This window comes from Anopheles coustani, chromosome 2 (assembly GCF_943734705.1).
Source record: "Anopheles coustani chromosome 2, idAnoCousDA_361_x.2, whole genome shotgun sequence".
Lineage (NCBI taxonomy): Eukaryota > Metazoa > Arthropoda > Insecta > Diptera > Culicidae > Anopheles > Anopheles coustani.
In genome coordinates, this window is record NC_071289.1 from 9,916,273 (window position 1) to 9,932,507 (window position 16,235).

Here is a 16,235-nt window from a genome sequence, read left to right on the forward strand (position 1 = left end):
TGATTATGAAGACATTGAACCTGATGAGACATGGTTAGCCTTTTTCGCTCTATTCCCATCACCGAAAAGGCAGATGATTATTCTTGTTTGGTTTAAAGAAAGAAAAAAAGGAGCGTAAAAATATGTGACATAAATTTTTACGACGCGGGCATTCAATTGTGTGGCCACGTTCGGGCTCGTCAGTGTGTATATATATATTTTTTTATTTATTTTATTTTCCTTTTATCTATAGTTATAACTTTGCTCGCATACCACTTCAAATGTCACTCGAAGAAAGCACACCATCCTGCCACGCCATGCCACGCAACGACGAGACAACGCAAACGGGCACGGTTTCGCGGCACACAAAGCGCGACAAGTTTTTGGGGAGGAAAATTATAACGTCAAAATGAGATCATAGATCAATGAAAATATGCAAAGCTGGTCTTTGGGGTGAGTTGCGGTTGATGAAGGAGGAAAAGAAAGAAAAAATTGAAGCAAGAGCCAACGAATATGTCGCGTTGTGCGATATCCGAAAAAATAAAAGCAAATCCCATAAAACCCACGTAGTACGTGTGGTCGGTCCGGCGGTCGATAAAGCGTCGACGAGAAATGGTCAACAAATCCTTCCACCGCAGGCCCCCTCCCCCGGCGAAGGTTCCTAGCGATCGATTGGGTTTGATTTTCGATCGCGAATGGGACAGGCACACGCCACGAGCCGGCCACAAGCGAGCGGACAGTAAAGATCACCCATCATCCTCATCACCATCATCAGCATCGTCAGCATCGTCATCATCGGCCCCATCAACCACCGCCGTCGCCAACTCGATCGACCGACGGCTAACACCATGTTCTGATACCTGGTGTGGCCATTCTTTGCCTCTTCATTCCGTCCTCCGGTGGTCGCTTATCGAAAGGTTGAATGAAATAAAATCGTCATCATCACCATCATCGAAGAATGGTCCAAAGCGCAACACCGCGAGCCAACGAACGCGATCGCACTGACACGGCCGGAACGATCGCCTACGCAAACCTACTCCAAACCGTCAGAATGGACACACGCAACACTTCTTCCAATGCAGACGCGAGGGTATGCAGGCATCCGGGAAAGATCTAGGAGCGGAAGGCTTGTCTTCGGCGTTATCAGCTGGAAATGCCGCAGCTCGCGCGACTCACGATCACGCAAGACAAAACGACTCGCGGGCTGCGTCGCGTATACCCGATCGCCCGAACGACGACGGCCCGAAGCCGATCGCGAGCCACCGCGTCCGCGCGTATCATCCAATCCGGAGGCCCGCTCGATCGCTGGAGGATGCTGCTGCTGCTGCTGTTCGCTTCTTTCTCGCTCGTTCGCGCGCTTCGATGTCCACGGCGTGGTCAGGTGAGAAAATGACAAACGCATCGGATGGGACATCACTTCAGAAAGGTTGGCGAAGAAGATCGACAGGCTGATCTTAACCTACCGCCCCAGAGGGGTGAGATAGGCACATATAAACTACCCGCAATGAAAAATACATATGTCCGACAAATACAAGACAAGATAAAAATGAATCATTCTTAAATAAAGCATTCCTTAGAATGTGCATATAAAAATAGCTAAAGTCGTATAATTGTCTGCTCGAAAAGAAGATAGAAGATTCAAAAAGGCTACAAAAAAGAAACTGGCTGAAATTAACCCCTTCACAGTCTCGGTGTTTTTTGAGATTTTTTTGTGATTTAGATCAATACTGTTAAATTTTGAATGAGTTAAAATGTGCAAACATGAAATGTCGTGTTTTTGAACCAAGTGCACTTAGAATCAACGTCGCACAACGTAAATAGAAACAAAACAGGCGACAAAAACTGCCCGGGCAAAACTGTGACATTATAATCTTGGCAAAGAAGGTAAAATGCAAAAATCAAATTACCATGTTCTACAATTTACTAAATTAAATTCTTAAAATTACTTAACCGATAAAAACTCTTCCTTTGAAAAACAATATAAATCACAATATCTCAATACATGTTACCTTTTGCAAATTCAAAATAAAATGGTAAAGGTGTGAGATTCATACGGTGCCGAAGCGCCGATCGCCGGACGTGTCTTCCTTCGCGACACATTTGATGTCCGCGTGCGACCAGCCCTGGGGGCGCAAAACGGAAGAAGCAGCACAGCATCCCGCGACCGAGCGAGGCAAAGCAATAATCTCCCGGCGTACGAAAGACAGAGCACGCCAGCGCGAGCATCGTCCCGCCGAATGGAGGACGACAACTCCGCTACAAAATCACAACAAACCGCGCGCACAGTCAACCGAGCGCGCACAAGTCGGGTGGTCGCGCGTGTGTAGTTCCGAAGAAGCGACCCGTCCTGGGCTAACAGATGATTCGGACGCGCCTAATCAAACAGTTTATCTAAGTAAACTGACGTTAATGGTTGGGCGCGAGCGCGTACGCTCCTGTGTCCGTGCTTTAGGTCGTGGAACCAGTGTACGAAGCGAAGGAGAATTAGAACGGACGGTGCGGTGGAGCCTGTGTCCTGTGTCCACTGTTCGCTATCGGTCCTTCCCGGTGGCCACGGAGACGGCCAGGCTGATTAAAAGATTCGTGCGAACAGTTTATCACACATTTTATTCCGTCGGGTTCGTCGCTTTCCGTAGCATGTGAGTCTTTCGTTTTGTTTCGTGCCGTGAGTGAAAGAATTATTACGCGTACAACATTTGGGGTGATTGTGATTGTTTAATTTTTGGAAAATTGTGTTAACAAACTGTGAAGTGAAAAATAAATAAATTGCAATTTTAAATGCTTAGTGAATATTGCTCATGTTGATATTGTTTAATAGTGCGTCGAACACCTGTCCGCACCCAGTATGGGATTTAGTGATAGCCGCAGCAAGATGAGTGACCTAAACCTGCTGCCGAAGAAGCACACCAATTTCAGCATCGAGCGCATCCTGCTGAAGCCGGCCGACGGTGGTTCGCCCTCGGCAGCGTCCCACGCGCACCACCCCAGCCCCAGCGATCTGCTCGAGCAGAAGGTAGATCTCACGGTGAAGACGAGCATCAAGATCGTCCAAGCACCGGCGACGTCCCAACAGTCGGGCAACAATAATGTCACCGGTGTCGCTCGGTATCGTACTTCCGCCTGTCCGGCGACGGTGACGAAGAACGTTCCCCGGGCTCTTCCACGCGCCACCGAAACCGGAACAACGCCGCCGATGGTGACCACTCCTCCGCCCGCCTCACCGCTCCTGGTCGGGAGACCGCTGAACCGCGTCCTGGACAATCCCTGGTGCTCCCGGGGTCCGCTCATGTTCGATCCGAAGCTCACCATCACCGGCGGCCCCGTCGGTGGACCCTCCTGTAGTACCAGCGGCCTAAGACACTCCACCGCGAACGTCAGCGCCGGCGGGCCTGAAGACGGGCTCGGCCTGACCACCTCATCGCCCGGTACATCCCCCATCTCGGCCACCTCCGCGGCATCGCTCGTCCGAGCGGAAGTCGAGAGAAAAGTGGTGCTAAGCGCGTACGCTAATAATAGTGTAATTGAACGAAACAGATTATCTATCAATTATCCCTATCCGGTCGGGCTGTTCAATGCGTACGCGTCAGCCGTGGCAGCAGCCACCGTCTCCTCCGTCCACTACACGCAGCATAATCAGCAGCGCCTCTTGGCACAAACGCCATCTCCCGCCGCCCTACTCTCGTCGCCGGCGATCGCCTCGTTACAAGTGCAGCAGCAACAGCACCACCACCAGCAGCATCATTCAGCACGTTCCGCCGGCCTTTCGGCAGCGGCCCTGCTGGCCGGAACTGGCCCCGGACCGCTCGCCACCGCCAGTGCCGCACTCTTCAGCAGCTTCTACCAGCTGCAGCCGAAGAGCGACGAAAACCAGAACAGCATCTTCGAAGCGCACGGAGGTGGCACGAGTGCGGATGAAGCTTCCGACGGTGGCACGACAGAGGCCACCTCCGACGGTGGTAAGGACTCGAAGGCGGACGAACTGATGCTACACACTCACCCACTGCACCATCATCACCACCATCACCACCTGCACCATCACCACGAGCCGGGAGTGGCCGGTGGAAGCGGTCCGGGCGGGGGGCCACTCTGCTCACTCATGTTCCCGGATTGCTCCTACCAGTGTGCGATCTGCGATAAAATTTTCGGCAATCAGGATACGCTCATGGTAAGAGAAACAGGCAACTCGTTTGTCTAAGCATGAGTTCGTGAATTAAAGTTCGATTTATATTTTTACGTTTGTGGTAAAATTATTCATAAAAATCATGAATTGCTCATATTGATTGAATAATATAGAAACCATGAAAAGTATAACACCATACTAATCAAAAACTCTACATAAAAAGCCTTAGAAGACGCTTGAGTTCCAATTTTCACTATTCTTTTATCAGCTTATCTAAAACTTTTGATTATTTTATCTGCAACTCACAATAAAAAAAGTCCTTGTATTCTTGTAGAAGCTTAAAACAGCAATTTAATTTTGTGGTATAATATATTTTTAACATAATAAATATCCTTAGGAAGCATTTTTCGTTAGAGGATTCTAATCGGTTTTACTGCGAGGTTTCAAGCACCTCAAAATGAAATCTTAACAAATGTTCAATTTGCCGTCGGAAAACAGTGCGACGGAAATATGTAAATAATCTACATATTGGTGGTAGATTCCTTCGCAAAGTGAAACAGCCTAGAAAAACAGAAAAACAGAAAAACTAATATTTTTGATGAATAATTATTTCATCAGGTCGAGATAGGAATGAATTAGAAAAAGTTATGCATTCTATTGTGGGCATCAAATATATTTCAGTTCCATATCCTTTCAATACATTGTTGCAAACGATAGACAATTCGCATAAATTAAAAAAAATGTTTGCTCATCTTAATTTTGCAACTGTTCTTTGAAATTGTTGGGATATAAAAACATTTTATGTAGTAATATTTGATCAGGTGCATAGTAATTTGCATTCTGTAGCTTTGGATGAAAATATTTAATGGTGATTTAAACAACTTGATACTTTTTACAACAATTGGTTTTTATTATGTAGTAGAGTAAAACAATTTTACGGCATCACAGAATGAAAATGTTACACATTCGAGCGATGGTTTTACAATTAAAAGAATATACTCTTATCGTGCTATAAATCTCACATTCAATATTCGAGAAAACAGCGACAAATACTCAGTCCACTTTGGACATTGACCGGCACAAAATTGTAAATGAAGTTTATTTTTTTCCAACATAGGATCGGCAAAACGTTTAATACCAAATAAATTCCCAATAGAATAACAGTAAAACCGTTGGACAAGCATCACAAACCCTGTAGGCAAACTTTAGCCCTTTATAGTTAACAAAACAATGCTGAAAAAATGTTATGTTAAGTTTAACAAAAATCTCATTTGCTTCCCCGATTTCCTGCTCAGACGCACGAAAAAAGCCACAAGACGCCCCGCTTCGAGTGTGAGGAGTGTGGCAAAGGATTCTCCCAGTTGCGCAACTACAAATACCACGTCTCGGTCCACCGGGGCACCAAGGAGTTTGCGGCCAAGTGCCCGGAGTGTGGCAAAATGTTCAACGACAAGGGCTACCTCAGCAGTCACCTCAAGATCCACCGCAACAAGAAGGAATATTCGTGCCCGCACTGTCCAAAGTCCTTCAACCAACGCGTGGCGTTCAATATGCACGTCCGTATACATACCGGTATGTATTGCGAGGAATTGAAATGTCCTTCAATCTCACGTTCTTACCTGGCGTACTATTTACCTTCCCATAACTAGGTGTTAAACCACACAAGTGCAACGAATGTGGAAAGCGATTTTCCCGGAAAATGCTCCTCAAGCAGCATCTACGGACTCACTCCGGGGAGAAACCTTATCAGGTACGATAAATGAGGTGAATCTCGCTGAGCACAACTTAATCTTCTTTACTCTCACAATGTGTAGTGTTCCGTCTGTGGCAAAAGCTTTGCCGATCGCAGCAACATGACCCTGCACCATCGGCTGCACTCGGGCATCAAGCCGTTCGCGTGTCCCATCTGCCCGAAGGCGTTCACCAAAAAGCATCACCTTAAGACGCACCTCAACTATCACACCGGCTACAAACCGTACAAGTGTCCGCACCCGAACTGTGGCCAAAGCTTCACTCAGTCGAGCAACATGCGTACGCACGCGAAAAAGTGTCAGTTCAAACCGCCCGATTCCGAATTTGTTTGATTTAGCCCAACCGAGACTGCACCCACCCCTGTACGAGAGGACTGAATATCAACATACACAAAGGGACAAAGTCTAGTAAGCCCTACATGGGCCTGGCATGACCGAAGACGACCGTTACGCCAAGAAGTAGAAATGCTCGTCACAGGATGGTCTCACCGAATACAAGTGATATTCTATCGGATGAAGATAGCGAATTGTAGATTAACTAAATTATTTACATGCTTTGCGATGTCGAAATAAAAGAGAGATGTATGTAGCTAAATAATTAAATCAATCGAATAAAGATGTACTCCCATATTGTTTTTGTTATGGATAATTTTGTCATGATTGTTTTAAATGCATTTCCATACTGTTTTGATGTCTCCCAACGGCCAGTCAAACTTTGCGTAGATTCATCAAACAAAATAATCTGTTCTCATGCGTTATCAACAAAGACGCTTATATTTTCCATAAACGAATCCTTTGTAGACAGTTATTAAATATTATCACCGTTTCATACCCGATGACTATTGTTACACTCTGGATGATACTGCCGTGCAAAGTTGCACCCATTCCTACACCTCGGCACTCGAATAGGACATTAATTTAAGCAACGGCAACGGCTTCCTCCTTCAGCGCAACCTCCACATCCGACGCGCAACTACCACTCGATTCGGACTTGGTCCGGCAGGGACGCTGCTGGTCGTGCGAAGAGGAGGTTCCCGGCTGCGACCCACCAGCCTGCGATTTTCGCTTCCCTTTACTCAACTCCACCTTTTGCCAGGCGTACTCGAACGGATACTCCATCGGCTTAAATTGATCCGGCGTTGCGTCATCGATACCAGACACGATGTGCGCCGGTTCACCCTTCATGTGAATCCGCTCGAGGATGGTGGCGTTATGGGACAGCGGGTCAAGTCCGGTGATCTCGAAGAATAGATCTTCCTTGCTTTTCACACCGTGCACGCCACGTTTGGTGAAAAACTACAACATGGAAAGGAAAAAGGTACAATAATAAAGAGGGAACCATCCAAGACCGCATGGAAAATGACTTACGCTGCTTATGTTATTGCAATCTCGCATGAGGAACTCAAGGGCACCAGGATGACCTGGCTCTACCGATTGCGCCACATCGATAATCCAACAGCGCTCATCGTGCCAAAGGATGTTGTACTCGGACAGATCGGCATGCACGAGCCGGGCCTCCTTGTACAGCTTGTGCATGATTTGAACGATCTCTTCGTAGGCCACAATGAGTTGTGCTTCCGATAACACAGCCTCCTTGAGCTTTGGGGCGGGGATCATGTTGTCGCCGATAAACGACATAACCAGCACGTTCTTCTTCAGTGCTACAATCTCCGGACAGGCTATGCCGACGCGCTTGATGCGGTTCAGGTTGCGTAGCTCCTTCTCGGCCCACATGTTAATGACCGTTCGAGCATTTTGCTTCGAAAAGCGCCCCGCGAACCGAAAATCGTCCTTAATGTATCGATCTCGCTGCTTGAACTCGTTCAGCGTCGTACTGAACACCTTGATGGCAACCTCTCGCGGTGGAGCAGGCTCGCCCTCCTCGATGTTCGGGTTGGACGGGTCCGTTTCGGCGTGTAGTATGATCGCTTCCTTGCCAGTCGAGATCACACCATCGATCGACTCGAGCAGCTGGTTGTTGATCCACTTGTACAGAATCAACCGAGTCGGTTCGTCCAGACCCATCTCGGCGGTGGCAATGTGTTCCTTCCGATCCTGCGCCTTATGCTGCTTTTTAACCGACTTCTTTGAGTGGGACTTTAGCTGGTTGTAGACCTTGTTCGAAAGCTTCATATCGAAACCGGCCGCATCGCCGGTTGAAAATTCCGGCGGAAAGGACATTACCTTGCAGGCGTTACTCCTACCGCTGATGTCGAGATTGTGCTTCGTCACCATCTCACCTTCCTCGTTCAGCCGGAACCCGGTACGCGGGAGAAGCTTCTGCTCTTTTTCGTTCGTCTCGAACCGATCCCAGTCCGACTTTGGTTCGATCGGTACGTCCTCCGGTTCCTCGTAGAGCAGCTCCTCCGGGATCACACGGTAGTTCTTATACGACACCTTCACCTTGGAATCCTTGTTTCGGTGGTTCTCTTCACGTTTGATCTGCGCATCGTACTCGGCATCGAACTGTGCCTGTAGCATTTGCGCTATGACCGCATCGGAGTCGAGTTCTTGCTGGTCCGCTTCCTCGATCGCTCGCAGAATGTCGGCGGGAATCGTATCCGGATGTTTCCCGGGATCGATCGCACGGGAACAACCGGCCACCGGTTCCTCAAACGAATCAGCCACCGCCGATGGCGGTGGTGTGCTCTTCGATGGAGACGGCTTCGAAACTGCTTGTACCGGCTTCTGTATGCGCGGGCCAGTATCAATTCCTACTAGGGAATTTTCTTTCGTCTGTAACTCACGTGCGTACTCCTCGGACATGATCTCTTGCAGATCCACTGTCTCGACTGGTTTTACTGGTGCCCAAGGGGAAGACATGTTTCCTTTGCTTCGCACTACACTCAATAAAGACTACTGACTGATTAATTTCGGTGAGCAATACCGTATTACTCAGACCTAAACGACCAACTAAATGCAAAATATGATGAAATAGGCAAGTACACAAGCACGAGCAATTTATTATTGTTGCTTGTGTCAAAAGGAAAATTATTTTCGTTGACACTTGACCAAGAACATGATTTGGTAGGTTACGTCAAGCGACAAGGTTGCTCAACAAACTTCTAGTTGTGGTAGGAAATGGTGAAAAGTATGGTGGAAAACTTTGATCCTTTTTTAGGCTCAAACGCAAATTTCTGGATAAACACGACTTGTATAACGTGGGTTATAAAATTATAAAAAAACACATTCAGTAGAAGGTCAACCACAGATGGATTTGGACTTCCATCCTAGTAAATTTATTTTGTTTTTCGTATAAACATTTGTTTGAATTCGTCCTTCAGTCATCCGTTTACGACAATGTAAAATACCTCCGCAAATCACCTTTATGTGAATCCTCTAAATTCCTACATCTCTAGTGACAAACATATATTTTAAATAGTGTCCCTTTACATGTTTCTAAACAGTTGTCTGTAGAACAAAGGGTGTCGTGATGAAATAATCCAACAGTGACACACAGGTGCAGGTTAAAAAATTATTATGTTCTATAATAAGGTGAATAAGGGAAAAGGGAAATGTTAAAATACAGAAGAAAACTACCATATGTTTAATGTTCTTTTGTTGATGAACCTAAAAATTTACACAAACGAGGCAGCCAACAGTACCGGGCTTATTTTTTCTTGCGATCCTGTGAACATTTCGGGCAGAACCATTTGCCTTTCGGTTTTATCGTCAGACCAACGCACGCAAAATGGAACCACTCGATTGGACACTGAAAGAATGGAAAGGAATCGTTAGGCATACGGTAATATGCACCCGACGGGAGACAGGTGCACTACTTACATCCGGATTATCGCAGCCAATCATTTCGCCGTAGGACACCTGGTGACACAAGCAGTACGTGGGCTCGTTTGGATCCACTGGCATGTCGAGCACGTCGCTGGGATGTGGAGTAGAATGACCACCGTCTTGGGCATTGTCGTCGTTTTCGGCATTCTTCTGTAAAATACAATATCGTTTAATCAGATGCCCATTTGTGACGGTAACACCTCGGAGCAACAAAGGCAACCTTAAACTGAACGTAATGCATGCGATATGAAATGAATGTAGAAAAAAAGCGCTACGTTTGTTCCATACGCCGATAGCGAAATAAAATGGATTATTTTTACTACTCACACTACAACGTCAAAAGGGTACCAAATATATTAATAATTGGAAAAGAGAAACTAACAAAGTAACCATAGTTTGTAAGCGCATACTAAATTAACTACAAGCTGGTTAAAACAACTATACAACGTTATCAACATCAGTAATGGAAAGAAATTATTACACAGCAAGATATCGTGCGACGGTTTGTTGATGGTATGATGAAAGAATGAGTTTACCTTATTTTGCCCTTTGCGACCTTCTTTTTCTTGATTTACCTTCTGCTTCTTCGTGTTTTTGCCCTTGCCATTCGAATTCGTAGCGCCACTGTTTGTTCCACTCGTTGACGGTCCTCCGTTTCCAGCGGGTCTGGCTTCATCTTCCGACGAATGTGTACGTTTCTTTTTGGCCGCATTTTTACCATCCTTAACCTTTTTGCGACCCTCTGCAGAAATGGTACAGAATAGAAAAACATTACATAAAATTCGCCTGCTGGACCACCGGGAAGAAGGGCTCCACTCACTCTTGGTGACGTTCTCTTCGGACTTTTCTCTGGCGTTGAGTGTTTTGTCTTGAATTTCACCCTCAAATCGTGCTAAATCGGAGTCTAACCGGCGAATGTGCTTGTCCACCAGCTCGTACGTCTGTATCGCCAACTGCACCTTGTCGTCACCGTACTCTTTCGCTTTGTTGAACAAATCCTGAATGGCTTGCAGTTTTTCCTTCTTCACCTCGTCCGAAAAGTTCTCCTTCGAGTTGACCAGCGACTTCATAAACTCGTTCGCCTTCTCGTCGATGGATTTCATCAGCACCTGGGCACGCGAATCCAGATCACGCATCAGCGTGAAGTTACGCTTCAGCTCGTTCGGTAGATGCTCCAAACCTAGCAGCAAAGTAGAGAGAAAAAACATCAGGAATAATCAGCGCACAACTGTTGGGAGCAATGGCGACCGCTGGTTGTTACCATCTAGATAATGCTCCAAGTACAAAGCTGACGTCATTTTATATATTTCACTTGATCACGGAGGCCCCGTTTAGTCTTTAGAAGCGCTTATATGCCGTATCGAACAGTAGAACGCATGCAGATTCGTTGTTTGTTTCCTTTTTGGCTAGCTTTGTTTTCCTTTCTAGTCGCCATTGACGAACTCGACTTCGGTGATAGTGATGTGCAGAATCGGAATTAGGAAGATTCAATCCCTAGACGGATTCTAACGATTCAAATCCCATTTGATGGATTCTACGTGTTCTTCAATTTGATGGATTCCAAAGGTTTGACTCAATTGGGATTCGAATCAGATTTAATTTGTTTAGGACTTGATTTGATTCGATTCTAATTTTAGCGTGAACTATTTGAATCGACTCACAATGATTTGAATCGAAAGATTCGAATCCTTATAGGGATTCAGTTTCCCCATCACTATTTCACCAATCTGTTTGCGTTTATAGTGAGAAGTTTAAAATGTCAACTGAAACTTGCTTCAACGGAGCGATAATTCAAGCTGACAATCTGGTAAACAGTGAAATACATTTCGGAAGCGTTCTGCGAACTAAAGCAACACAAAATGGTTATTTGCCAGTATTTTCTTAACAATAATTGCCGATTTGGCTCAAAATGTCACAACGAACACATAGACATATGGTTGGTTAGCAAAACTATTCATTCATCTTAGGTTTCATCACTAATTTCTTCGCTTCTTGCAGCGGAATAGTAAAGAACGAGGTGGAAGTGACACTCAAAGGAAACCAGTGGCCCTTATCGTGCTTTGGCCCGTTCAAAGAACGTACTTGTATTCCAAACTTTATCGAAGATCAAAGCTTTGAAGAGATACGCATGATATACCTGGAGGCCAAAGCGCAGAACAATATCCCAGCCCATCAGATGCAACTGGCGCAGATGATAAACGATGCCAAAACGAAGCTCCAATTGTTGACGACAATGAACGGGGAGGTCCTTGGCGCACTGGTGGAACTGTACAATCAACAGGAAAGTAGCGCTAAACAGACCGGCGTACCCTCGAATCCCTTTGCCTCGATAGGACCCAACAATACCAGTGGCACCAATAGCAGTGCAACTTCGAGTATTTTCGGAGGAGCAACCAGTGGTACTGCGTTCGGTTCTAGTTTCGGAACAAATCCATCTGGCAGTACGACTGGCGGGATATTTGGCCAAGCTGCCCAATCTGGCGGTAACATTTTTGGTTCGACAGCATCTTCCACTGCCGGAAACATATTTGCCAAAGCTGGAGCTTCCCAGACTCAGGGCAATATTTTTGGAATGGCCCAGCCGTCGCAACCGACCAACAGTATCTTCGGCGGTCCTGCAGTACTTGGTGGTGGACTATTCGGTAGTGTGCAGCAACCCGCAACCGCTACGCCCTTGTTTGGCTCAGTGACCGCACAACCGAATCCTTCGGTGGGAGGTAGTATCTTCGCAAAACCAGCTCAACCAACCAACGCCTTCGGGCAGCCGGTAAACGCAAGCGGAGCTTTCGGTGGCGGAAACATTTTTGGGAACAGCGCAGCAGCGGCCACTCCAGCAACCGGCTTCGGGGCTGTCGCAGCACAACCCCAGCAAGGCGCAGGGTTGTTCAACTCCGTTTCCTTTGGCCCCACCCAAACTGCTTCCTCTTTCGGACAGTTTGGTGCTTCGATGCAGCCGAACGCTCCGGCCAACCCTTCATCACAAAATTTGTTTCTCCCCACTCCCGCTGCTAGTTTACCTGCGTTTGGAGTATCGGATGGAAAAAGCGCCTTCGGTACTGTAACATCCGACCCGCTGTCCGCCAGCCGACAAATTATATCAGAAAGGATGTACAGCAAAATGGAAGAACTAACGCCTGATCAGTTAGCTGCCTTCAATACAGATCAATTCCAGCTGGGACGAATTCCAACGGTTCCGCCGCCAGAAGAATTGTGTCGTTAAAGTAAAATGGTGTCGGAAGAATAAATCAAATTCCAAGTGCATTTATCAAAGTATTTAAATTTTTACAGAATGCATGAAAACTGTTTTCAAAATCCTCAATTTCCCAGTGAAAATAACGTACCGATGAACCGGTAAAAGTGCGTAAGAAGTAGTGGTGGGTATTTAATCCACTCCATGTGCTACTGGGTTCAGTAGATTCATATGAAAGCTTTCAAGACATTTGTTATGTAGGGTTTTTAGAGGATAACATGTCGGGGTCCAAAAAAAATGAAAATTTGTTAAAATTTCTTTATCACCAGCATTTTCAAACGATTTTTTACAATATCAATCGGTCAAGAAAACCGAACACCAACAGCTTTTCGGAACTCGGTTCCTCATTCACCTATCCGGAACGGAAAGAATCCGGAGCTAATTGGAACTACTGCACGGGCCACGTTAGTGATGGGAAAATCGAACCCCTGTGGGATACGAATCTTAATCCAAATTCCTTAGTTTTTGGATGGAACTCATTTCTTTGCTTAAAACATGTTTATGGTTTTTTCTTGCACCTAAGTCAAATCGTGCAAAAAACTCAATCTATTCAAATCTCAAACGAATCACTCCGGATCTGAATCCGTCGAAGGGGATTCAATCCGGTAGAATCCGTCAAGGGGTCTAGTCTTCGAATCTTCCGAATCCCGATTCAGCCAACACTAGACACTACACACCAGTCAGTTACAGACACGCGATGAGAGAACATCGTCGATGTAGCGCGTCGTCATCATCAACGTTGTTTTTCTCCAGCAACAGCAACTACTGTAAAAGCAGCAAAAGTAATACTAGCAACAACAGCAGCAGCAGTGCATTACAGTGCAAAAAGAAGAAGCAGAATTAAACCCACCAACGTGTGTAGTGGCAATCGGAGCAGTGGAAAAAATATAAAGTAAGGGAAATAAAAAGAACCGTTGTGAAGTGTGCACTAAACGCCAGAGCCAACTGAGAGACGCTGATCCACACAGGCGTACCGAAGTGCGTGGTGGGTAGTGGAAAAGAGAAGGAAGAGTGTTGGTGCGAGTGAGAGGGACAAACTGAAGGGAAGTTTTTTTTTCTTTTGCCTCTTTTGCGCTAGCAAGAAGAAGCCGCCGTAACGACGGTGGTGTGGCGAACACAATCGATGAATAAAAGAAGAATAGGAAGCCAAATGTACAATGTGTAGTTTTGCCTCGGCATTGGTTCTACGGAATTACGGTGCCCAGCAGCGAACGTTGGCCCTCCTGTCCTGGGTGTGAAAAGAGTGGAAAAGAAGGGAGGCAACTGTTTAATGGGAAGCAAAAAAGCAAGCGCCACTTTTTCTACGAAGCCTCGCAAGCGGCGGTAAGTTTTTAAACCTCCCCTCGGCCAATGAAGTCATGTGTTAAATAGTATGAAATAATGTTGTAATGCGCTGTGTAGAATGGCGGAATTCCTTTTGAGTTTGAGACGTGTTCCCGGAAACACCCCTGAAATTCAAACAGCATGCGGGCAACGTCATGTTCGTTGGTGGCGTATGACGAGCTGTTGACAATGAAGAAGCAATCAAGCTCGTCTTTTTGCCGAATCTAACGTTCAATATCTATTTGGCTTCCAATGCGGCCATATTGCTCCATCAATCACCCATGCCACACAACCATGTATTGCAGTAATATCTCCTACGGTCGAGTGAGCATGGCACACACAGAGAAAGAGCGTGTCGTGTCCGCACGAGTTTCGAATGGGCTCCCTAGTGTTTTTTCGTCCAGCCCAAAAAGAATTCCCCATTGTTCTCGGTTGCATTTTGACTTCAACAAAAACTAAAACATGTTATTCCAGTTGGCGATGAATTTATTGTAAAACTTTGCTCTCTACCTTGTTCACAGGAAAGTTGCCGGAGAGGTTGCAGAACATTTAGTAAAGAACTCGAATTCTTCTACGGCAGGCAAAACACCAAGAACACCAGCACACTGCGAAAGATTCGCAAGTTTTTTTTTTTGCAAAAAACTCACTGCACCAAAACTCGTACCTTCCCATAAAATAATCCTGTAGTAGTAGGCATTTGAAAAAGCCTTCTCCAGGGGCATTCTTCTGAATGTGTATTTCTTTTTTCAGCAGCTGTTAATCTGTGTTCACCGGTTTTTGCTAGCGAATATTATAATATTATGTGATTGTGTGAATGTTTCTGCCACTAGTTACGGAATTCGGAAAACGGCGAGCAGTTTACCGAGTGAAAATTCCCCCATTTGTGGTGCAAGGCAAGGTGCAGCTGCTCCACCCGCGAAGAAGAAGAAGAAGTGAATCATAAATTGGGCAGTGCAGCAGAATCTTCGGCTGATATCGGAAGTAAGCGAAAAGGTAAAAATCTGCGAGCATTTATGTAAGCTGATGAAAGGGCGTAAAAAGCTTGTGGTCGTAGCGTCGTCCCTCTGTCGTTCAAATCGTCCCGGGCCCAACAGGGTTGCCCTTCTTTTTTTTGTGCTGTTTACGGGTCTGGCCATCTTCGAGGAGAGTAAAGATTTCGCCCGAAGGAAAAGCCCTCTCGACGACAATCTCAGCGAGCGGGCCAGAAGAAATCCAGGGTATTGTTGATTATTGTGCTGGGTAGAAGATGGTGTCGGTTTAAAGCAGAGAAGGAAGAGTGGAAGAGGGAAGGAAGGAAGGGAGTGTGGCTCGAAAGGCGCGCAGGGCTTGTTGGTTTCGGTTGGAGGTCGGTGGCTGGCAGGAGGAAAAAGGAAAACCCGGGCTGTGCGTGGTCTCTCACGTCGTTCCCGTGATAGTTTTCTTCGATCCAATCCGGAAAATGATGTGCCCATGGTGGTATGCAGTACCGTCCCGCCGTCAGTAACGTAATCAACCTCGAAGTTTTCGCCGCCGTCTTCGTCGTCATATCGCGTCCGTCGTTTTCGGTTTTTCTTTTTGCGTTCCATTGGTAAGTGTCAAATTCGTCCTGAAAGTGCAGCGCGTGATCCTTTCCTCGATCTGCCAACACCACCACCACCACCGTCGCCACCGCCGCCGCCGCCGCCGAAAGTGTGTGCGTGCGTTCGTCTCAAGAGTGTGTACGGCGGGACGGAGCGCGGAGCCCTGTGCCCGTACGTGTGCGTTTGTGTGTAGCCCTCAAAGTGTAAGAAAAGTAGTTCCGTTTCCGTAAGTGCGCTCGAAATCGATTGATCTGTAATTTTCATTCGAATTCCCCGTATTATTTTCCGCTTCATGGTTGGGATAAAAGTGGCCAAGTGTTTGGGTAAGTGCAGTGAGAAGGGAGGGGGAGCGGGCATTTGTGTACGAGCAGTTCCTACACGCCTAGCTGATTCTGGTTCTATTGGATAAATTGAAGTGCAATACGGAAGTAGAGGTGAGGTGTGTCAAGTTCTGGTTTTTTCAC

The 16,235-nt window shown here is 46.4% G+C and overlaps 4 protein-coding genes across 7 annotated transcripts; 2 read left to right on the forward strand and 2 right to left on the reverse strand.

Moving 5' to 3' along the window:
• Positions 1 to 2,824: 2,824 nt before the first annotated feature.
• Positions 2,825 to 6,183, forward strand: LOC131263953 (zinc finger protein 227). The gene is made up of 4 exons (XM_058266239.1): positions 2,825 to 4,144; positions 5,395 to 5,671; positions 5,749 to 5,849; positions 5,914 to 6,183. The coding sequence occupies exons 1-4, from the start codon at positions 2,825 to 2,827 to the stop codon at positions 6,181 to 6,183; spliced, it is 1,968 nt and encodes a 655-aa protein (XP_058122222.1).
• A 414-nt stretch (positions 6,184 to 6,597) lies between these two features.
• LOC131263954 (serine/threonine-protein kinase RIO3) lies at positions 6,598 to 8,814 on the reverse strand. The gene is made up of 2 exons (XM_058266240.1): positions 7,219 to 8,814; positions 6,598 to 7,146 (listed from the first exon to the last, which is right to left on the reverse strand). Exons 1-2 carry the CDS (start codon positions 8,671 to 8,673, stop codon positions 6,769 to 6,771), a joined length of 1,833 nt encoding a protein of 610 aa, XP_058122223.1. The 5' UTR covers positions 8,674 to 8,814; the 3' UTR covers positions 6,598 to 6,768.
• A 535-nt stretch (positions 8,815 to 9,349) lies between these two features.
• On the reverse strand, positions 9,350 to 11,072 carry LOC131263956 (inhibitor of growth protein 4). 4 transcript variants are annotated; one of them, XM_058266245.1, is made up of 5 exons: positions 10,901 to 11,072; positions 10,460 to 10,819; positions 10,215 to 10,381; positions 9,634 to 9,786; positions 9,350 to 9,562 (listed from the first exon to the last, which is right to left on the reverse strand). In XM_058266245.1, the coding sequence occupies exons 1-5, from the start codon at positions 10,935 to 10,937 to the stop codon at positions 9,461 to 9,463; spliced, it is 819 nt and encodes a 272-aa protein (XP_058122228.1). In that variant the 5' UTR covers positions 10,938 to 11,072; the 3' UTR covers positions 9,350 to 9,460. The 4 variants fall into 4 exon arrangements, with proteins under 4 accessions (XP_058122228.1, XP_058122227.1, XP_058122226.1 ...); XM_058266244.1 differs by having other exon boundaries at positions 9,634 to 9,789; XM_058266243.1 differs by having other exon boundaries at positions 10,176 to 10,381.
• Positions 11,073 to 11,439: 367 nt separating this feature from the next.
• On the forward strand, positions 11,440 to 12,894 carry LOC131263955 (uncharacterized). The gene is made up of 2 exons (XM_058266241.1): positions 11,440 to 11,575; positions 11,638 to 12,894. The coding sequence occupies exons 1-2, from the start codon at positions 11,499 to 11,501 to the stop codon at positions 12,857 to 12,859; spliced, it is 1,299 nt and encodes a 432-aa protein (XP_058122224.1). The 5' UTR covers positions 11,440 to 11,498; the 3' UTR covers positions 12,860 to 12,894.
• Positions 12,895 to 16,235: the final 3,341 nt, after the last annotated feature.